The following is a 23,653-nucleotide window of genomic DNA, read 5'->3' as shown; positions in this document are numbered from 1 at the left end:
CGCCTGCTAAGACACTGACTCAAGTAGCTAATCTAAAGAGAAAGTATTTGGGGGAAGACATCTTGGCTGCACCCCTCACAGCATCCTGACTAATTGCTTCCAACTCCTAACTACGGGAAGATTCCGGGGACAATCTCATTGTTCTCCTCTCGACAAGGGTCAGCCACATTAACCATTTGTTAATTTTTCCTGAACAGATCAAGCAAAAGTAGATAATCTGCCGGAAGAATTAGTACGTAGTGCTGAAGATGGTAAATATTTTTATGTATTTGCATGTCTGTTTGCTTATTGAGTTCTGGGGTGGTTTGGGCAGTCACCGGGATGCAGCTGTTGGATAAATAGAAGAATGCCATTTGCCAATATGTATCGGATAGTGTCTAAGTTGTAAAAGCATTCTGACTTGGTATGTTTAATACTCTACATTCTTAAGGCTTCTGCTGGTGATAATACAAGGATCTCATCAGAGACAGCAGGGAAGCACCAGTTTCTATAAAAGGAAATTATATTTCTGTGGGTATGAGCTAATTGGTGTTACTCTGACTTAGAAGTCTCTGAAGGCAGAGTAGGATCCTGGGTTAAATTGTTATTGTATTTGATTCTCACATCTCAGCAGTTAGACCTTTCTAGGCTCAAATGATAGTCTTAATTTCATAGAAAAGGGCCCCAGGACTAGGGTAGGAAAAACTGCTTGTGATTATATAAATGAATATGGAATGAGGGTGAGATGAATTGTTTACAAATATTAAGGAGCCAGAAGCTCTGGAATTGTGTCAATGGGCCAGGTATTACTTTTGTTATAAAATTAACTGTGTAATAGAGCCTTGGTGGGGGGAGGGTAGAGACAAATCTGATTCCTGCAGTTCTGCACTTGAGCAAATGAATGATTTGTATTTGCTGACAGTCCTTAATTTTTGTAAGCTGCTTTTGCTACAATCATAAAAATATGTACTTAAACTATGCAAAATGTACCACAAGAGCTTCTTGCAGGTAATTTTTTTCACCTTTGTGTATAGTTTCCTTGTTTTACATTAGCAACCACCTTGTTGAAACAAATTAGAAAACTATTTTAGTCTTCATTTTGAAGATTTAAGAAAAAAGCTCAGAGAAATAAGGTGACCTTTCTACAGTCATGTAGTGTGTCAGTCAGTGAGAGCAGGGTGCATCAACTCAGATGCTCCTGGCCCGGTTGTCCCTTCCATGGTCATGCTGTGGGTTGAGTGACTTACAGAAAGGATAACTCGGGTCCCCATGCTGCATCGTAGAGTTTTAATTGAACAGGAGACCTTAAAGAGGCTAATGAAGGATCAGACTGGGACATGACAGACTGAAAACCTCTCAGATGAATCTTGCAGTTCCACTTGTGAAGCTAGCATTTGAGCTTTACTTTCAAGTCTGATTAATCCTTAATCGAAATGGTGTTTATTCTCCATGTTCCTCTTCTGGCTAGATCAAAAGGCAGACCAGCAGCCAGATACAAATGAATGTGAACCAGGAAGTGAGTAGCAGGACATTTCTCATAAATGACTAAGTGTTTCATTCTACATAACCTTTAATGCACTAACGAGCTAATCCATTAATACCACAGCACTTATTACTGAATTTTTGAAGCTTGCCAAAAAAATACTCAAAAAACAAACTATTTCATTCTGATAAAGGCTTATTAAGTACAGTTCACTACTGCTTATACCAAAGGAATGTATTTTCATTAAGGGAGCGTTGTATAACTTGTCTGCATACATTGCAATTGATAAGCTACTGACTTCTCTTACTCTGTTCTTTGAATCTTTGCTCAAAATCAAATAGGCACATTTTTATTGCAGTTCTCTTTTGTGTTGCATTATGGTTATGCATATCAGATCTCTGTTACTTTTACACAAAGCAATGTATGTACTTTTACATAAAGCAATGTACTTTTACATAAAGCAGTGTATTATTTATTAGAATCCCCAGATCCCAAGTTCATAAGTAGTTCCCAGAGTTCATAAGTAGCATGGTTGGATATATTTCCCCACATATCTATAAACGTAAAATTTCTTGTGTTCACCATTTAAACTATGAGATTCAAAACTGCTTTGAAGAGTAAATATTCTATCTAAATATGGTAAACATTTGAATCTAAACAAAATAAATGTATGCTTTTGCTACTGATGCCTATCAACTAAAGATAATGTTTGTTCCCAGTTTTCAGTGTCAAGATTATCTACATATGTATGACCACTGTCTTAAGGGCAAATTATATATTTAAAGTGATCTTCTGGGGCCTGATAAAGCATGATTATTAGCCCCCTCTTTCATAAATATAGACACTGGAGATATGAAGAAAATGCTACTCAGGACTGTTTTCCTGGTCCATAATGGTTAGTATAATAACCCCCCAACAACCTTTTTATAAGCTAATGGACCTCCTGAGGAGAGCAGCGGAAGGGAAGGAGCCAGTAGATGGAGAAACAGTGCTGATTCTGGGAGTCACTAACATCTAGCTTGAAACCTGAGACTGCTCGTGAGGTCTTCCTGCCAGGGATGAAGGCCCTGAGCTTTGGCAAATGACTTGACAAATTCTTAAGAGCTGCCTAGGAAAGAAGGCAGTTCAGGCCTGGCTCTGTGAGTATGCTGCTCTGTCTGACTGCTGTAGACAAAATAAGCGGCTGCTGCCCCAAGAGATGGTTATGGATAAAGAGACTTTTCCTGTTGCCTTTGAACTGAGAGGAGCTGAAGTTTGGGCATCTGATTTTATGTTGCTATGCTTGTTTAACATTTTGTTTGAGGCATGAAAACAAAACTGACAGACATATGCATCTATATATCTGATTTCATTTGTAGCCTAATAGACCAATTATGTTCTGTTACTGTAGGTAAATTAGTTTCTTTAGCAATTTCTTAAAAATTAGTTCTTATTGTCTTTTCATTAGTAAATAACATACTCTTACCACAAAACAAAATTAAATGTATGATTAAAATAAATAACTGAAGCCCATAAATATGAAACTGATTACATTTGAGTAATGGGTGTAATTGACTTTGACCTATTTACATCATCCAACAATATACTTTGTTGTAGTGATGGCTTTTATAATCTTATTAAACCATACATAGAACGTGACCTAATCTTGAGTTGTTTCCATGGTAACTCACTCAAAAGTACATACACACACACACACACACAGAGATACACAAATGCAGATGCAGACACACAAACATACACGTGCACATTCACATATATACTTCTCAAATTTCATGGGAAATGATAATATGGGTATTCTAATGAGACACCAAATGGATTTTGTGTGTGTGTGTGTGTGTGTGTGTGTGTGTGTGTGTGTGTGTGTTTATCTTTGTGAGCCTCAGACTAGGTGGGAACTGATACAGAATTAGCATAAATTAAATATATGTAGCTCAATTTTATTTTTCCTTCATTAGATTTGTTTCAAATAAAGATGAGTTTAGCTAATTTGCTTAAGGCTGAATTTGTGCCTTTTGAGTTATAGAGAGAAATGCAATTTGATTTATATCTATTTCCTAATAGCAATTTTAAGAATAAAGCCAAATTAGTATATTTATATTGTGTCCAAGACATAATTTGAAGATGATGTATTAGAAATATTGGTGTTTTAAAAAATGCTTACGCTGCTCCTAGTATATACCAGGCAATGTAAAATACCTTGAAATATAAACTTTCTCATTAGGAGAGCTATTATTCACCATAGTAAAATCTTACACATTGTGATTCATGTAAAGAAGAAGAAAATGAAGAAAACAGTTTTCTAACTAGAGATATGCAAATTAGGATTCAAGACTTCTTTGAATATACTTATTGTGTCAGAAAGAAGTCATGTGCTATCTTCCTCTTAGAGTATATTAACTTGAACTGTTTAAACCAGACCTTGCTATGTTGAAAATTCTTTGAACCAAATGGTATCCAAATATATTTTTTAATGATTTCATTTTTTTGATACAGGTTTTCTCTTTATATAGCCCTGACTGGCCTGAGACTTTCCATGTAGATCAGGCTGGCCTTGAATTCACAGAAATCCATCTGCCTCTGAATTCAGAGAACTAGGATTAAAGGCATGTGCCACAATACTTGACCAAAACAATTTATTTTAAAATTATGGTTTCTCACAATTCTGATTGAGGACCACCATCAGATGCTTGGTTTCACATATGTGTTGCACACTCTCTCTGTCTCTGTCTTTCTCTCTGTCTCTCTCTCTCTGTCTCTCTGTCTCTCTGTCTCTCTCTCTCTCTCTCACACACACACACACACACACACATACACACACACACCAGATCAGGAATTTCATGATCACTAAATAAACAAACCTGGTCTTAGACATTTTATAGCCAAGGACCCTTACTGTTGTATTGTGAACAAAAATCCTTACTGTCCAAATGAAATAGTTTTTCAGCCTGCAGCATGTTATGAATGCAATGGATCTGGTTGGTGGGGGAGGGGAGATGAACCAATACATTCCAGAACTTAGGGTTCAAAGCTCTGACATAGAAAAAAGCTAAGCAAAACCAGTTCATATTGACAGACAGCGGTCTTTTTGAAGCCACAGTCTTCCTCATTTTATATCCCAGACTGGTCTGGAACTCACTATGCAGCCAAGGATGGCATCAAACTTCCACGGTTCTCTTGCCTCAGCCTCTCCTGTTGCTGGGGTTATAGGCCTGAGCCACTATGTCTGGTAAATAATAAAATTCAAGACCAACAAGGGTTGAATAAGTGCTAATGGATTTCTTTTTCCAGTTAGTTTTCATTTGGTATTTGGTTCAACTCCCTTTTAGTTCTCTCTGTATATGGCTTATACAAACTGCATGTCACTTACCTGGTGATGCTATGCATGCTAACTATCCCACCCTTAACCTTTATACCAAACAGCACTCACAAATGAAAGCAAAGTGTGTTTTCAACTTGTGCCTAGTGTCTGGTAGTTGTGACTAATTTTGAAATCAAAATGCTGCTCTTCAGTGTCCACAGCGCCTTCACTGCCTGATAATCAGTTTTCCCACCCTGACAAACTCAAAAGGATGAGCAAGTCTGTTCCAGCATTTCTTCAAGATGAGGTAAGTTCATGTTTTGAGCCTTTGGGAAAATGGAACCCAACAGGTGGTTTTGTTCTGCCATTGGGCTGTCTGTACTCAACTATGGCCTAAAACAAGGAAGTCGGTGGGGCTGGCCCTTGCCTCCCATGTCAATGGAAGCAGTGTTGTTGATCCAGGAACTGGGCAAGACATGTCTCATCTCATTCAAACAGCAGTTATTTTGACCGGGGGAGTTAGATTGTGTAGATTTGGAAATGTGAAACTTTTGTTTCAAAGTAGGTACAAAATAAGAAATCTGGGGAGAAATATGTTGCATAAGTTAATTATGCATCTGTAGCTAAAAGTTGGTTGGTAAAAGCTTGGCCTAGGATGTATGACTACTTCCAAAGCACTTGCTAAAATAATAAGATAATAATGATACAATCTTTCAAGAGGATCTACCAGGTTCCATGGACTTTACATTTATTATTTCATCTAATTCTCCAATGACCATGGGAGGCAGGTATCACCATTATCCCCAAATATTACAGGTGAAAAAAAAATAAAGCCTATGGAGTTAAGGTATTATCACATAACCAGATTGTGCACTGGAATCCAGATCTGACTCCCGCATGGATAACCACTTTGCCACACCATGAAGGAGTGTGGTTATGATCTACAGTTCAAGTTCAGAGTGTGTACCAGGCACTTAATGTTCCAGTTCTTTTCCCAACACCCAGTTCCTACAACAAAGTAGATCAAAGACTTTGCCTGAGGTCTTTTGACTTAATAAGATCCCAGTTTCTTGCTGTCACGTGATTAGGAGCCTGTGGTCTGTGGTAAGATATTTCCAGTTCTGGCTATGAAGCTAAATTGTTGTACCATTACCAGGAACAAATAAATTCTTTGGTTTCAGTGAGTCTGGTTTTTGAGCATCTACTCTATGAGGTTTTACAGACTGAGTGAGCGAATGGAGAGAAAAATATATAACATGGTGCCTGGAATGCAGTGAACATGTGGTAAAGGTTAGCATCTGTGATCCTAGGTTTTGCACTGGTTTCTGAAGGGGAAAGGAAAGGCTTGATATTCAAGCCAATTCTCCTAGAAGACAAGATGTAAGCAAAGTTCTGAGTGAGAAGCGTATACCACCCTACTTCCATCCCGTGTGTCCATTAGGGACTTTAATGGGAACTGCACCTGCAAATATTTGGTCATTTCAGCTGTTGAAGAGTCCCACACTACAGTTTGGGGAAAAACTCACTCATTTTGGGTTGGGGGCATAAATCATTACCTGGAAGCCAGCCTAAACTCCATGTGATTTCTATGGTTTTAGACCTTTGGAGATCTTTTCTGGTCTTGGGTGGTCATAGGAATGGAACATATAATTTGAGAGGGGAATTATACCAATTTTTTTTAACCTGCTGTCTCAGCTCTTAACAGGACAGTTGGTTTTGTGTATCAGAGATGCTGGAATTAAACTGTATCGCTTTACCTTTCAAAGCATGTAGGGTTGAACCAGATATTAAAGGATTCAGAGATTAAATCAGCCCTTGCTCCTTTGTCAGCTGTCCCTTTGAAACTTAGTCACGTTTGTTGAGTGCTAGCTATGTGAAAAATGCTGTTTCAGGTCAACATCCTCCAACCCATCCTCCCAATAATTTATTAATGATCTGATAAGCTAGATAGAATATATAATGTGTTCTAAGAGAGGGGAATGGATTGTTTAGTGTGTGAGAAGGAATGTAACATCAGAAATATTTAAAAGGTATGGATTTTTTGAAATCCTGAGATAAGATTGTTTTCTTGTCCATGTAAGTCATTAATTTTTTCTTTATCTCCTTCATTAATCTGCATTATAATTGGTATCCATGATGTTGATGTGTAATTGCATGGTCCTGGAATATGCTGGCATGAACTAACTACTCCTCTATAACCCAGGAACCACTGTACTGTTCCATGTGTCCTGTAATTCCCAAGTAAAATTGTTATGAATAATAAACTCTATAGGAAAACATCTAAGAATTTTAAGTATAAATACAAATGAATTTGTCATTGCTGTTTTTCTTCCCTGTCCCAGGTAGACAGATGTTCCTTGAGACATACTTAAAATAAGTATCCTATTGCTTTTTTAACTTTTAAAGAAATATGTTAAAATCTAGCAAATGGACAATTTAACATACTTTCCTAAAGCAATAAAAGGTTAAGTAAAATAACACTATAGGGTCACATAAAGGGTATCTTACATTAAAAAATATAAACTTTAATTGAAATGAGTCAGACTAGTTTTTATTGTTCCTTGTTTAATAGTATCTTTTTTAAAAGATTTATTTATTGTGTATACAGAATTCTGTCTGCATGTATGTCTGCAGGCCAGCAGAATGCACCAGATCTCATTACAGATGGTTGTGAGCCACCATATGGTTGCTGGGAATTTAACTCAGGACCTCTGGAAGAGTAGCCAGTGCTCTTAACCTCTGAGCCATCTCTCCAGCCCTAATAGTAACTTAAGGAAAAAATATTTTTGAGAAAGTTAAAGCTAAAATAGTAACAATGGAAAGAATTAAGCATGGTACTTTATTAGGATTTCATAGATGTTTTATTTTTATGATACATATGTATATGTATATACTCATATTTCATGATATGTATATATATATATATATTCTCTAGGAAACATGGATATATTAAGAGAAAGCCCATGGCAGTGCTGTCTTCCATACCTCCTAAGGGTCACTGTGTCAAAAAAAATCACTACGTCATTCTCTTAGCTAAACACTTAGGTCAGGGCCACCATAGACCACCACTCCATCCCAAATCCCCAGCTATTAGCCCCAGCATCCATTGCCTTTGGGAAATGTTATTGATTGGTGTGTAACAAGATATCATCCTTGCCTGAACATAAATTCTAACATTGACTCTTTCTAAACTTGAAGTATGCTGACCTTGACTTGTTCCAAATTTAAACCCTGTGTATGTGATGTGATGTTTTGTAGAGTGATGACAGAGAAACAGATACAGCATCAGAGAGCAGTTACCAGCTCAGGAGATACAAGAAGAGCCCGAGCTCATTAACCAATCTTAGCAGCTCCTCTGGCATGACGTCCTTGTCCTCTGTATGTAAATGAAGGCTCTATGTTCCTCTCTCTGCTGCTCTAAACCTTGCTCTTGTGCCCCTACTCACTGTAAAGTCGCCTCCTGTCTCAGCTCTAAAACTCAAATATATAATTTGTAATTAGCTTCTGGCTAGCTAGATCTTCCTTTTCTCACGGAATGCAGGTTTCATATACATTATAAATTTAAAAAAATGTTTCTTGATATACCTGAAAATTCTAAACTGGCAACAAGATAAACCATTCAATTTTTCTGTGCAGCAAACAGGGTAACTTCAAAGATTCTGCCTGTCTCAGACGTGGCTTTATATACTGCTTACAGGCATAAAGTTGTGCCTGTCTTTTAGATAAGCCTATTAAAACTTAGACGGAGTCATGTGAGGATCAGGGTGGTCATTGTTTGCCTTCTGGCAGGATCCAGAACAAGGTTTTAAATGGAAATCTACTGAAACACAGTTGCTCATATTTGATGAAAGTGAATGTGATTATATGGAACTTTCCCCATAACCTGAGATAGCTCTGTGTGCAGGTAGCATGTGCATGGGAATATACATATGAAATGGCATTGCCATATATTTATTTAGACATTTTTTCTACTATCCATGCACATTCGTATAGCTTAGCAGGTATACTAGACAAATGACACTGTGCTGAAATTCTTACTAGTCTTGTATTTCTGAAGCCCTTCAAAATCTATTTAAATTGATTTTTTTCCTGATAATCTATGTATGCCCTTGGGAAGGCTTTGAATTCCCTTCATCAATCATCCATAGTCTACCCTTCCTGAAGTCTAAAAGTTCATGGCTCAGCAAGCAGTTTCCTAGACTCAGAGGATGAGAAACAAACACGGTAAAATTCCTTTTTAGTGCCATGGAATTTTAAAGGGCGTGTCAGTATGATCTGTGTGCCTGGAGTCTCTCACATCCTTTTCCTTAAGCACTTTAAACACTATGCATGGCTAACAATGAATGCCACCTAGCATAAGACCACCCTGTTTTGAAATGAGCTAGCATCTAAATAACTTTGCGTTGCACTATTGTCTGCCACTTAGGAACAAGTTAAAATAAGTCTTAGTCATATATATGGTGTCAAATTGCTTGGGTTGGTATTACCTCATGCCATATTAGATTAACTGCTTTCATGTGCAAGCTAGAAAAGTAAGGCCAAGCAGGGACTATGGCTGAGATTCTTGCACTGGGCTGTCAGGCACGCAGACAAACAGTTCCTGTTTCTGATGCATCCAGGTGAGTGGCAGTGTGATGAGCGTTTACAGTGGTGACTTTGGCAACCTGGAAGTGAAAGGAAGTGTTCAGTTTGCAATTGACTACGTGGAGTCCCTGAAAGAACTGCATGTTTTTGTGGCCCAGTGTAAGGACTTAGCAGCAGCCGATGTTAAAAAACAGCGCTCAGACCCGTAAGTACAGGCCTGGGAGGGCTCACCCATGTTTTCTTAGTTCTCAGTTAATCTGGTGGGAATCATGAAGTCAAGGCGATCGAAGGGCAGCCTGTGTGGGATTGCTTAAAGGGGTGTTTGGAAAGTTGGTTTGGGAGGGTGCTACTGCCTTGACTTTATAAGTTCATATGACACACATTGAAGTATAAAAAATGCAGAGAAGCACCAAGTGTTTCTGTTTAGGGGTCTTGAGGGGGCTCATCGTGTCCTGTTGATTCATTTTTCCAGATAAAGAGACAAGGATTAGAGACGAGTAATCCATAAACATGAATTCAGACAGCAAGAAAATCCAGAATAAAACCAAACCCTGATCCTTCTAACAGACTTTCCAAACTTTTTTAAAATTAGAGGCACAAGGAGCAGACTTCACAGTGTTCATAGTTGTGAAAATACTCGAGACTTAATATTAAGGTAGTTTCCATATTTAAATTGTGTCCTACAAAGCCAGGTGTGGTGGCACCTATCTGGAATCCCAGCACTCAGGAGGCTGAGGCTGGAGGATTGTGCGTTGGAAGCAAGCTTCTGCCATATAGGGAGATCCCTGTCTGAAAGCAAATGAGCAATAAATGAAGTTAAGTCTTCCATAAGAGCGTTATGAAGGATTGCTAATTCACCTTTTAAACCATGTATATAGTCACACTCTAGTTTACTTGAGTGCTAGTTGTTACATTGTTCACTTAGCCTTTGAAGAAGTCTGTTTTATGACCATATTTCTGGGTCACAAAAGAGCAGTGTACCATTTAAAAAATAGTGGATAATCACAATCATTCTAGATACAACTCACTAAAAGTCAGAAGATGTTTTATACACATCAAGTTGTGAGTGAGGCTTTTCTTTTTCCTTTTTTTTTTTTAGTATGTTTTTACTTTCACTTCATGTTTCTGAGCGTTTTGCTTTCATGTATATGTATGAACCAAATGAGTGCCTGGTGCCTTCAGAGGCCAGAAGAGGACATCTGACTCACTAAATCTAAAGTTAAAAATGGATGTGAACTGTGATCTGGGTGCTGGGAACCCACCCAGATCTTCTGTGAGAATGAGTACTAGTGCTCTTAACTACTTCAGCCATACTTCTTTTCAAAAATAATTATTATTTATTCTTTTACAATTTCATATAGTATGTTCTTATCTTATTTTCCCCTCTCCATCTCCTTCTCTTGTTTCTTTTCCACTCACCCTGGAACCTTTCTTTATCCCAACATGCCCCTCCCACTTTCATGTATTTCTAAAAACAACCCACAAGTTTAATTAGGGTTACCCACATGCTTATGAATGTGGGGGTTATTGACTGGATCATGGAGAACTTACCAGTGGCTACACACCTAAGGAAAATAACTCCTCCTCCTCCATCAGTCATTAATTGCCAACAGCTCCTCAGCTGGGGTAGGACCCCTTGTATTCCTTCCACACACACTGTACAGTGTTCATGGGCTCCATCTGGTGCAGGTACCCATGGCTGCTGTGAGTTCTCAAGTGTAATCCCACATCATATGCAGAAAAGTGTTTCACAGGGCTCTTCTTCATCCTCCAGCTCATACTCTTTGCACCCCGTCTTCCCACAATGTTCCCTGAGCTCAGGGGTGAAGAGATTAATATAGACAACCAATTTAGGGCTGAGCCCTCAAAAGTCACTTGTTCCCAGCATTTTGACCAGTTACAAGTTTCTGCACCAAGCAAAAAGAAGCTTCTCTGACCAAGCCCGAGGGCAGCACTGGTCTATGGTTATAAACACAAATATTTAGAAGGCAGTTTGTTCATTTAGTAAATTAACAATAGCAGCTTCCTCAATGACTGCCCTCAAGGGCTTTTGACCAAGTTTACAGTACCCAGGCATGAATTATGTCCTATGGGAACAGATTTCAATTTCTATCAGAAAGTAGTTTGCTTCCCCTATTAAATCTTTGTCACTATTGCATCAGTGGGCAAATGTTACCTGGTTGATCAGTATTGTAGCATGCAGGGCACACTACTGGTAAAACAGATGATTATTTTTCTTTCCTGGTGGCTTATATAGCACCTTCCAACACTGTAAAAGCTAGCCAACAAAGTGCATTTCCAGGTCAGTTTCAGCTTGATTGCTCTACACCCTGCCACCAAAGTGTGTGGTGTGTTTAGTCAGTTAGGTCTTAGCATATAGTTCTAGTGACCGACCAAAAACAGTGGCGGTAGCCTGTATTTTTCAGAGGGGAAGCTCTGGGACCTTTATGACCAACAACTGATACAATACACACCTGGAAGTGGAATTTTCACTTAATAACTTGTGGGTTCTGGTAGGGGCATATTCTTAACCCATGAAGGGTACCTTCACTCAAACTTCCTTTAAAGACATTTTTTTCTACAAATGCAAATTATAATCATCCGCTGGTAGGATCTTTGTATGTAATATTATATGTACAAATAAAACATTTGTATGAAAAAAGGGTTTTTTTCTTAATAATTTTACAAAATAGTAGATACCCATGAGGTTTTCCATATCCATAAGACTTTCCATACAACCCTAGTTTTGGTTAACCCTCTCCCCACCCCGTCCTCTCATTTTTTCATCCTTTTTTTTCACATGCCTGTGTGTGTGTGTGTGTGTGTGTGTGTGTGTGTGTGTGTGTGTGTGTTGTAGATGGGTGTGTGGATTTGGGCACACTAATTCCATGGCATGTATGTGGTGGTCAGAAGGTAAGCCTAATAAATTTCAGGAACCATTTCTCTCCTTGCACTTTGTTTTGAGGCAGGGTTTCTCTTGTGTCTGCTGCTTCACCATATACTCCAGGGAAAGTGGCCCTTGAGCTCCAAAGGGGATTCTTCTGTCTCTCCCTCCTACATCATTGTAGAAGTGTTAGGATTACAGATGCACACTATCCAGTTTCTATGGGAGCCAAATTCAGGTCATCAGATTTATCCCCCACCATCCCCACTCTGGCCCACTGAACAATTTCCCTAGAACTTCTTTTTTTTTCCACTTACTGAAACAAACAAACAAAAAGCCCAGCACAGTTTTATTGGCATCCTTCATTGATTTTACATCAAATATGGACTAAGTAGATGTGTGTTAGAAGTAATTTGTTCATAAGACAATAACAAAACTGTTAAAAACAACAACACAATGGCATATAAATCCCACAAGCACCAAAGTCTTTCCTTAATAGGAAACAAAGAAAAAGAATTAAGCACTATACTGGAAGTCTGTTGCTACCTTTGTATCACATATCACATAAACATAAGGAAAGCCAATGGAAAATAGTAAGTTAAAAACCGGTGTGGTGGTTCACACCTATAATCCAAGCACTTAAGAGGTGGATACAATAGAACCCTGAGTTTGAGGCCTGCTTGAGCTACACTAAGATGCCCTGACTTTAAAAAAAAAAAAAGGAAATTTCCTTTTCAAAATCAAAATGATCTTTTTTTGGGGGGGAGGTTTCAAGACAGGGTTTCTCTGTATTGTTTTGGAGCCTGTCCTGGAACTCACTCGGTAGACCAGGCTTGGTCTCGAACTCACAGAGATCCACCTGCCTCTGCCTCCCGAGTGCTGGGATTAAAGGCATGCGCCACCACTGCCCGGACTGCTAAAATCTCTTAGTCCATTCAGACTTTTGAAAATATAAAGGTATGGACAACATGTCTTTCTTACTGCTTTTATCAGCATCAGGAGATAATTTGTGCTGCCAGTTTTCAATATACTTTAAAAGGGAGGTGTGGAAATACCATGTTTATCTTCTTTGACTTTCATGTCTATCCACTTTTCTTTTTTAGATATGTAAAGACCTATCTGTTACCAGACAAAGGCAAAATGGGCAAGAAGAAAACACTCGTGGTGAAGAAAACCTTGAATCCTGTGTACAACGAGATATTGCGGGTATTTCTTTTTTTTTTTTCTTTTTTGGTTTTACGAGACAAGGTTTCTCTATATTGTTTTGGAGGCTGTCGGTCCAGCCTGACCTCCAACTCACAGAGATCCGCCTGCCTCTACCTCCCGAGTGCTGGGATTAAAAGCGTGTGCCACCACCGCCCGGCATTGCGGGTATTTCTATACCACAAATAAAGTGTGGGTGGTGACCTGGGCATTGAACTAGTCCTGTCTGCTTGGATGGTGTCTGTACTGAAAATATCAGCACTCCAGCCTCAACTTTCATAATCTTTGTTTCAGTCTTAGTATGTTCCTTTCTGTAATTCAGCGGAGTTCATTTTCTCACACTCCACGTTTTCTGTAGCTTCAGGCTGGACTAGGCTTCCTCCCGGTCCTTCCTTAACTGTATCTTACTTACACTACTCTTATTCTTCCTTAGCAACTGGAATTTCTCTGATGTCTACTGACTCCATAGCCTTGATTTTGATAGGCTATTCTAACACTCAGTACAATGATATTCAATGTTAAGTTCCAGGAGGGCAAGGGCTAGCCCTGTGATGTGTCTAGACTGTGTGTCTTTGGGCAAATACAGCACTGCACATCAGATTTGAGAAATGAGGCAAAAAGTGATTTTGTATTTGTAAAAGGGAAATAATGATGCTCATCTACCCACTTTGGGAATCACAGGCTAGACATTAAATGAGTTACTACCCCACATTAGACATTTAACACATACTGATTTGCAACACAGGCTTTGGGATAGGGAACACCACAAAAAATGTTTATTGAAAAGATGGATGGATCAACTGATGAGTGGAAATTTGCCTAGCTCACACACCTCCATTCTTTCTCTCCCTAAATGCAATGTCATGTGATAACTTTCATATCTGCCAAATCATTTAAAGTTGAAAACAAGAGATGTGTTCATTCTCTGTTTTTGAAAACTATGATATTTGGTCATCTTCCAGGAAGAGAGGAAGAAGCAGTTATTAACACTGCCAGTCATCCATGCAGAATTAGCCATCTCTGGATTCAGGCAACAAGTTTGTAATTATATTTGACTGTAACATATCCCAGGACCACTAGCTATTTCTGGGTCAGCTGCTTCAACCCTATACTCAGAAAAAGCCAGCTAATGGTAAATTCAGGGAATGGTAGGTCTGATATAACCAGAATGGACCTTCAAGTAATATGTCACAAAGCCAAGAGGAGATTATTTTTAGATTGGAAGTACTATTATTCCTTCCATGATTATATATAATCAAGGGTTGACTTAATTTGAGATGAAAAACTGTTAGGGTACTAAATCCTCCCTACTTAACCATGTTAGTTTGGAAAAAACAAATTTACTTATTTAAGAAATTTTTTGTCTAATAATGGGGGATGTGTGTTTGTAGGGTAGATGGTATAATGGGGCTGTACTTTATACTTAATATTTCTGTGAACCTGAAACTGTTTTAAATAATGAAGTCTAGCGGGGCATGGTGCTGCACTCCTAGAGTCTAAATACTTGCAGAGGGGATAAAGGAGTGCAAAGTTATGCTCAGCTACATAGGAAGCTCTGGCCAACCTTGGCTAAACGGGACTATCTCAAAATAACAAAAGGAAAAGCACTGAGTTCTTGTCCTTGGGTAGAAAAACAGAAGTAGATTCAATGTGAGTTGTATTTTTAGAATGAACCTGACTGATGATATATCTAGTATAAAAGCATCCAACAAAGGTTGAATAATTGACTTTTGTTTTTGGAAAGCTATTTCCAGCTCTGATATTTGAGCCATGGTTTGCCTTTTCCAGCAGAGGGAAAGCACTGGCTTTTGTGAAAGATGGGGGTTTAGCTCTTTGAAATCAGACACGTAGAGTAAGATGCCTTTGCAAGCTTTTGAGACCTGAAACCAAACAGATGAGAAATTTGGATCCTCGCACATGGCTTTTCATCTCTGTGTCGTAACTTTGGCATAAGGTAATGCTAGTCATCGTTTTAATTTTCTTTTCTCCACTGCAGTATAAAATTGAAAGGCAATTTTTAAAGACACAGAAGTTGAATCTGTCTGTTTGGCATCGGGATACATTTAAGCGCAACAGCTTCCTGGGGGAGGTGGAACTTGATTTGGAAACATGGGATTGGGACAGCAAACAGAGCAAACAACTGAAGTGGTACCCTCTCAAGAGGAAGGTGGGTTCACATTTCCTCCTTTGTGGGGTGGGTCAGGGTCGGATCTGGTCTACAGTGAAGAGCCCAGCTGCATTTACCTCACAGTGCTTGGATCATTTGAATTCAGGATTGAATTTTCTTTGTACATTTGGTAAAGGAAGAGGGTTTTTTTTTTTAATTATATGGAGAACTTAAATCATTCAATGCAAATGCTTGACTTCAGTCTTAAGGTCATTTAGATGCTCCAGTCCTTTGAAATATGAGACAAACTTTTAGTCTAGCATATGATCAGATTGTTCATTGAGAAGAAGGCGTATTGTTTTGTTTAGAGACAGGGTCTTATTATATAGCTCACACTTGACTGGGACTTGCTCTTTAGCCTAAGGTAACCTCAAACTCATGATCCTCCCAGCTTAGACTCCAGTTGCCACCATTATGGGCATGTTCCCCCATACTCAACTTCCAATATTCCTCCTACCTCAATTATTTATTTGTACTTAATATAATTATTGATGTTAGGTTAGAAATCTAATGTCTTAATATTTGTGTTATTTTATTTCTATAGTTGCTTCTATGAGTATTAACCAATTATCATATAATTATTTTCCCTCCATTAATACAGAAGCTATATCCATTAATACAGAAGCCATAGTTTCTTTTTTCATTGACAATATTTATTATTGAATTAAAAATTACTACCCTAGGGTCAGAGATACAGCTCAGTGGTACAGCGCTATTACACACAAGGCCCTGGGTTTGATCCCCAGCACAGGAAGAAAGACGTGTCTAATACAGATTAGGACTTCTGCCATGTCCAAACCAAAGAGAAGAATATGAAGTACTTTACTGCATTTACTCATGCCTCCATCTTTTCTGATATTTTTAGTCACATTTTAATGGTCTTTGTGTTTAAATTTCCACATGACAACTCTTTAGTACAGAAACATTCATTTAGGTTTGACCTTGTTTACTTCCTGTTTCTCCTTACCCTTTGTCTTACACCTAAGTCCTCACAAGGCCCAACTCTAATTAGCTTCTGAAATCAGATGATATTAGACACGTCCAGAATGGGATAGACCCCTTCCTGTATCTTTCTGTAGAGTTACATTTTGTGCCAGGGACTTCCCTTTGCTTTTACTGTTCTCAATAACCTTTCTGGCTTTCTTTGCTTCATGGCATCCTCTTCACATTTTTCTTTGAAGGATATTTCTGTTCAGTTGTAAGGCTGAAAATGGTCCCTGCGAACACTTTTAAAATGTCATTCTGTTGTATTCTGACATTTGTGATTTATATTGCAAAATTTGCTATTAACCTTTTTTTTTAACTCTTTAGAAGGTTATGTCTTTGCTTTTTCTTTCAGATTTTAGGCCTTTTTTTGTCTTTTGACTTTTGGCAATTTTATTATGACCTTTAGTGCAGTGTTCTCTCATATCTCTGGGGTTCACTTGAGTTTCCTGTAGGAGCTTGAACAGAACAGGAACTTGAGGAAGAAACCATGAAGGAATATTGCTTACTTACTGGCTTGCTCCTCCAGGACCATAATTAGCAAACCTAGGCCATCTACCTACAGATGGTACCATCATTGATGATTGGGCCCTCCTACATCAATCCAATCATTAATCAAGACACCCCCTCACAGACATGGGCATAGGACAATCCATTCAAGGCCATCCTTTGGTTTTTAGAGACAGGGTTTCTCTTTGTAGCTTTGGAACTTGTCCTAGAACTCAATGTATAGACCAGGCTGTCACAAACTCACAGAGATCCACCTGCCTCTGCCTCTGACTGCTGGGATTACAGGTGTGTACCAAGTTGAAGGTCCTGTCTTCCTGGGTTACTCTAGGTCTGTGTCCAGTTGAGAATAAAGGCGATGTAGCATATATTCGTGGTTTCTATTTCAAGTTCCCACTCTGCAGAAGTTCCTGCCCTGCTACAGTTCCTCACTTGACTTCCCTCAGTGATGGACTGTAACCTGTAAAATGAAATAATGCCCCTCCTCCCCAAGCTGCTTTTGGCTAGAATGTTTTATGAGCAAAAGAAAGCACACCAGGGCAGAGTTCCATGGACTGTTTTCTGACTATGCTGCAAGGTCTTCAAAGAGAGGTAACAATTTTTCTTAGTTATAAAAATAAATTGTGCAGAGGATGCAGAGGAAAAAATGAATTCAGAGCAAACAAATGATCCACATTCCCAGGCTGAGACAGATATAGTCCCGGACCAGAGTGTTCTCTAACAGGATAGAAAAAATCCTGTTTCTTACACCTGCTAACATTCCTTTATTTTTTCAGACAGCACCAGTTGCCCTTGAGACAGAAAACAGAGGTGAAATGAAGCTAGCTCTCCAGTATGTTCCAGAGCCGAGCCCAGGTATGAAATGACCTTGTCTTTAGACACAAACCCTCTACTTATCCCTTTGCCCTTGAGAGATTACTTGAGTTCTGTTACATTCTCAAAGATGAATTCCTGAGCAAACATATTAAGTTAATAATTATATAAACCAAAGGAGTCAACTGTAGTTTCAAACTAGAGCAATCTCACTATTTCTCTTACAATAAAAAGTACGTAATTATTGCTGTCTTAACCATTTAAGTCTACAGCTCAGTAATATGAACTTTTCATTTTTAAATAGTACTGTACCCTTCAAATAGCAGCATCCTTTTCCCCCACCCCAGAGCTTAGGAAATATCAATTTACTTCCCATTTCTATGAGGAAATTCTTCTGTCTTTTCCAGCTCTGCATATAATCTTTGTTTTGACTTCCCTTGTTCTCTGAAAAACATTTGCGTTTATAGCACATGATTGGGCTTTGCTGTAGTGAGAATTTGGGCCTATTGACAGTGTCATGATAAGGAAGAAACGAGTGTTCTTTCCCAGGTGGGAACTAAAAGGATTCATAGAAGGTCCCTGAGAAATCAGAGCTCCTTGATCTTCCCTTCTTAGTTTCATTGGGAGATAAAACTTTCTGTCTTGATTACTGATTGCAGCCTGGGCACTGGAGCCTTAGGTCTCCAGTCAGTTCAGCAAACTGGAAAAGCTGGCAGGAAATGAAAGTTAGATACCGCCAACAACTCATTTCCCAGACAGATTGTCCTCAAGAAGCTGTGGGAATATTGTCCTTGAAGTTGGGAGCTATAGACTCAGTAGTCAAGCCATAAAGCTGCTGAGGAGAGGAATAATGGCTGGTGCAGGCACAGGTTGAACAGAAAAACACTACATATATATATATATATATATATATATATATATATATATATATATAAAGAGGAAGGGCAGGCAAAGTATATCTTTAGGCCAAATTGCTGCCCAACCATTATTCTATTACTTCTGGACCTTTCTAAAGGGCAGATCATTTTGCATATAACTTTGTATCCTGTCACTTGAGGTCAACCTGCATGGAAATGCCATTTCTAATTTTCCTCAATGTGAGTTGATGGTGAGGGCTGTAGGAATTACGTGTTGCAATGTGCTTTTGCTTATCTGAGTTTTTACTCCTATAGGAGCTTTTCTCAACATTTCCTTTCCCTTCCTCAATCTAAGTCTAAGGTAGAGTCTCAGCTTCACAAAGCTTTTCCTGACTAAGTTAGCCCTCATTAAGCACATTGTTTTCTAGATCATCATGGAAATATCTTGACATTTTATACCATGTTTCATTTTCATTTAAATTCATTTCTATTGGGGTTTTTATCATTTATTGAAAAATAAAACTCCGGGATAAATACTAAGGAGTAAACCTGAGAAACCTACAGTGACTGAAATACAATCCTCCCTCTGTACTTCCAAGATCTAAAAGAGTGTGCAACCTCTTCCTCCCTTGTGTGCCGTTCTTTCTCCTCTTAGTCCACCAGAAAACTCAGGGTCCACCCACTCAGCTGAATGTGGACTTCACCCTCCAAACTGAGGTTGGCTCCTTTAGTAGTCTAGGAGCAATCAACGTGAGCAAATCCTCCCCCCGCCCCGGCCACATTTCTCGCATATAGCCATATATATTTCCAAGGGGCATAAATTATTTATCTTATTCCTTGTGTGTGTGTATATCTACACACCTGCCGGCTCTGGCCAGTATCAGTTCTAGGCTGCAAGAGCCATCTATTCTGGGGACTGATGTTTTTAGGGCTGTATTCGGAACCAGCCGAACAGCCCCGGGTTTGACCCTGAGTGGGGGAGTGTGGATCAGGGAAGTAGTCCTAGCTACACAGGGATGTTAAGGACGAGACAGAGACATCTTGTCATTTCAGAAGGGCTCTCAGTTAATATTGGAGACCACAGTTTATTCAAGAATCCTCTTAAATAGCTTTCCAAAAGCAGAGGAGAGGGAGGGGGTAGTTTTGTTTTACTGGCAGAAGACAACTATTATCATGTATATAGGACTGATTAGGAAACACTTCCTTTAACCCTAGAGATGATCCTAGAATTCACACACATAAGCCCTCAGACTTTTCGTAATGGCACATCTCACCAGTCTTCAGACACATCCCACTAGCCCCCCCCCCATGGTGGGTTTGGGCCTAGGTCTATTTTTACACAATCTAGAAATCATTCTCCACTGTGCTAAGCTATCTGGAGGTAACCAGCCGACATCTAAAAGACAATAGGAGATCTGAGCTGCTGGAATTGAGCTGAGACCTATATCGAAATATCATATTCGGGCCCCGACACACACCCACACATACATACACACACACACTCCTATCTAAGTATGAGCCCTTTATGGATCTGGTTTAGATCAGTGAGTGTAGTTTAGTTGACTAAACTAAGTCACCAGAAAAATCCAATAGTGTTCCTCTGTTTATTTACAAGCAGTGTAGCAGCAACTTTAGACCAAACCAACTTCTTAGTAGTTATCTACGGTACTAACAACTGTGCATGTGTATTCAATAGCCCCATTACAAATGTAAGGACTTTTAACAGGAGGGGGAAAAGGTTATACTTTAGTCAGTATCTAGTGTGATCACTTTCCACTCAAGTCTGCACTGGCAATGGTATTTGAAGGGCTGTGTATCGTCTTGAGATGTTTTGAGTAACTGTGAACAGACAGCCCTCTCACCCCAAGGGCTGCTGTGTTGAAACAAATGAAACCCTAAAAGAATGACAAATGTTTTGTAATTGGAATCAACATGAATGTTTTCACTCTCCAGAACTGTTTTTCTCGTTTTTTATTAGTTCTCAGAGAATTTTACACAGTGTATTTGGAACACATTCACCTGTCTCCCAACTCCTCCAGGATTTGCCTTCCCTGTCTACACATTTCTTCTTGACTGTTCATCTCTTAACCTTTAGAGTAGGATCAACCAACCAGAGCCCTCTCTGAGCACCTATCTGTTGCCGGTAGCTCCTGTTTTTATGGAGCTATCTGACCTCAGGACAGTCAGGCTAAGAAGTATACAGTTGAATACTTCCTAAGCATAATCAGCTTAATACCTCTAAGCATTAGCCTGCTTCCTTGTGCTATCCCGTATGCAAGGTGACATCTTTTCCAAAAAGAAATGGCAACACTTTTTGTTCTCTTTGTCCAATCACAGGCAAAAAGCTTCCTACAACTGGCGAAGTCCACATCTGGGTGAAGGAATGCTTTGATTTGCCACTGCTGAGAGGGAGCCACCTAAATTCTTTTGTTAAATGGTAAGACCATTCATGACTTCCTTTAGTTCTCCTGTAGTCTTGTCTTTGCTGGCTCATATCAATTCTGTGTGTCAGTGTTACTAGCACTCATAAGCCACAGTTTATTAGAGATATCAAACACTAAGAGTCTATGACATCAACCCCCAAGGCTTTATTCAGCTTTAAAATCAAACCTAAGAGATCATGTCTGCAAATGAAGCTAGATATTTCAAACTCATATTGTTCAGATATTGTTCAGTGTCTTTTGGGGGTTGCTGAGGGGAATTCTTTTTTGTTTGTTTGTTTGTTTTTTGTTTTTTTTTTGAAACAGGGTTTCTCTGTATTGTTTTGGAGGTTGTCCTGGAACTCGCTCTTGTAGACCAGGCTGGCCTCGAACTCACAGAGATCCACCTGCCTCTGCCTCCTGAGTGCTGGGATTAAAGGTGTGCACCACCACCACCTGGCTGCTGAGGGGAATTCTTTTTTTTTTTTTAATTTATTTTTCAGTTTAAATTTAGATAAGAAACAAGGTTGCTTCACAAGTCAGTTCCAGGTCCCTCTCCCTTTCCCTCCCCTACTCCCATGCTCTCCCCCAACCCCCCCATTATCCCCTCATTTCCCCAGGGAGGGTGAGGCCCTCCATGGAGGTGTCCATAGTCTGTCATTTCATACAGGGCAGGGCCTAGACCCTCGAGGGGAATTCTTAGTACAAATAGTTTACCAAAATTTTATTGCTGGATGTCACACTACTTGACTCATAAGTGAACAACAGGATTTCTCTTGTTTACTTTGTTTTTGATCTGTGTACCAAGGTTTTTTTTTATATTCCGTTTTCTTTTGCTTCCCTCTTTTTCCTCCTCCTTCTTCTTTCCTCCTCCTCTTCCTCCTCCTCCTTCTTCATTTTCTTCTGTCTTCTCTTTTTCTTCTCCTCTTCCTCCTCTTCCTCCTCCTCCTCTTCCTCCTTCTCTTCATCCTCCTCCTCCTCCTCCTTCTGCTCCTCCACATTTGCATCAGATTGCAAATATTTTGAAAGTGATTTGCCAAACAAGTCCCAACCAGGAATTAGCACATAAGACACTTGAGTTTTTAGGCAGCTAACTTCTGTTTTACACACAAAATGACTGATGTCTAGTAAACAACAGCTAAATAGACACCAGTGTGGCCTTCTAGCTCTAGTTTTATCTATGGAGATGCTACTAAAGATAAGTTGTTCCTACTTAGGTATATGTGACATAGATTTAAGACTATATGATATAGATTTAAGAGTATATGCTTCAGCTCAGGTCAGTCTGTTATTCCATGGCAAATCTCAGACAATCTTGTCTGTATGAGAGGTATGGTAAGTTAGTATTCACTTAATTATTATCATAAACGAGATGCATGTAATTACAAACTATCAAATTATTTATTCTCAAGGTCAAGTCTAGCAAATTGAAGAGAGTTCTCTTTTTCAACTTTGTATGACATTAATTCTTTGGGCTGACAATCACAAATACATGGAAGTTCTAAAGTTTTTTTGGGGGGGTTGGTTTTTTCGAGACAGGGTTTCTTTGTGGCTTTGGAGGCTGTCCTGGAACTAGCTCTTGTACACCAGGCTGGCCTCGAACTCACAGAGATCTGACTGCCTCTGCCTCCCAAGTACTGGGATTAAAGGCGTGGGACACCAACGCCCAACTGGAAGTTCTAAAGTTTTAAATTAATTCTCTATTTTAATTATTTAAATTATTGGTTTCAGGAAATAACCAGTAGGACCCAAATTACAATAAAATCTCTCACATATAATAATTATCCCTTTTGGGTATATGAAGTTTACCATTGTGATCATGTGGTATATTTTCTATATTTATTCCATTTGTTTTCTTATCTATTTTTATTTTTTAATCTATACAAATTATCATTTATATTTGTAAGGTATACTATGATTATTTTTTACATTTTAATCAATGACTTAATACAAGATCAAAGGACAGTAAGATGGGAAGAGGCTCATGTCTACTACAAACTTATAAAAAGGCTTTGTGAGCTTCGGTTTGGAATGTTTTTATTTTATTAATCAGTCAACTGATTAATAATTTTAGTTATTCCCCATTGACATATATTCATTGTACACAGTGTTAAGATTATATGAGGTCATTTTGATGCAAGTACACAATGTACTTTGAGTATTCCTGCCCTCCTCTCCCTCCTTTTATTTATTCCTTTTGTTCCCTAAACAATTTTGCTTTTACTTTCATGTCATACACACACACACATGCAAGAGTGCAATTTTATATCTTTCTGAGTTCTCTCTGCAGTTCACTTGGCATGAGTATCTCCAGTTTATCTGTGCTACATTCTAAGACAATCCTCTAGCAACTTCTACCATGTTAAGTACTCATTATTAACTGAGCCATGTGTATTGCATGTTAATTAATTCTAATGTCAATCTTACAAAGCCAACATCACCATTCCCACTTTATACTGAGGCAGTGAGTGTCT

General features: G+C 38.9%; 1 protein-coding gene across 22 annotated transcripts in view; it reads left to right on the top strand.

The window, feature by feature from the left end:
- Positions 1-23,653, top strand: part of Sytl2 (synaptotagmin like 2) — a 103,914-nt gene that overhangs the window by 77,289 nt on the left and 2,972 nt on the right. For 12 of the 22 annotated variants that reach the window (XM_040728572.1, XM_013116311.3, XM_021229483.2 and 9 more), the window contains 9 exons: positions 198-251; positions 1,448-1,495; positions 4,973-5,067; positions 8,019-8,138; positions 9,380-9,549; positions 13,332-13,434; positions 15,428-15,598; positions 17,866-17,944; positions 21,097-21,196. In XM_040728572.1, coding sequence (XP_040584506.1) covers positions 198-251; positions 1,448-1,495; positions 4,973-5,067; positions 8,019-8,138; positions 9,380-9,549; positions 13,332-13,434; positions 15,428-15,598; positions 17,866-17,944; positions 21,097-21,196 — 940 coding nt within the window. Of the gene's footprint in view, positions 1-29; positions 252-1,447; positions 1,496-2,393; positions 2,602-4,972; positions 5,068-8,018; positions 8,139-9,379; positions 9,550-13,331; positions 13,435-15,427; positions 15,599-17,865; positions 17,945-21,096; positions 21,197-23,653 lie in introns of those variants that run through there. The other 10 variants (XM_013116313.3, XM_005073924.4, XM_040728631.1 and 7 more) reach the window with 7 other exon arrangements.

The sequence above is a fragment of the Mesocricetus auratus genome, unplaced genomic scaffold (assembly GCF_017639785.1).
Source record: "Mesocricetus auratus isolate SY011 unplaced genomic scaffold, BCM_Maur_2.0 Super-Scaffold_4256, whole genome shotgun sequence".
Taxonomy (NCBI): Eukaryota; Metazoa; Chordata; class Mammalia; order Rodentia; family Cricetidae; genus Mesocricetus; species Mesocricetus auratus.
The sequence above is the reverse complement of the archived record's forward strand: the minus strand, read 5'-3'. Positions and strand labels throughout refer to the sequence as shown.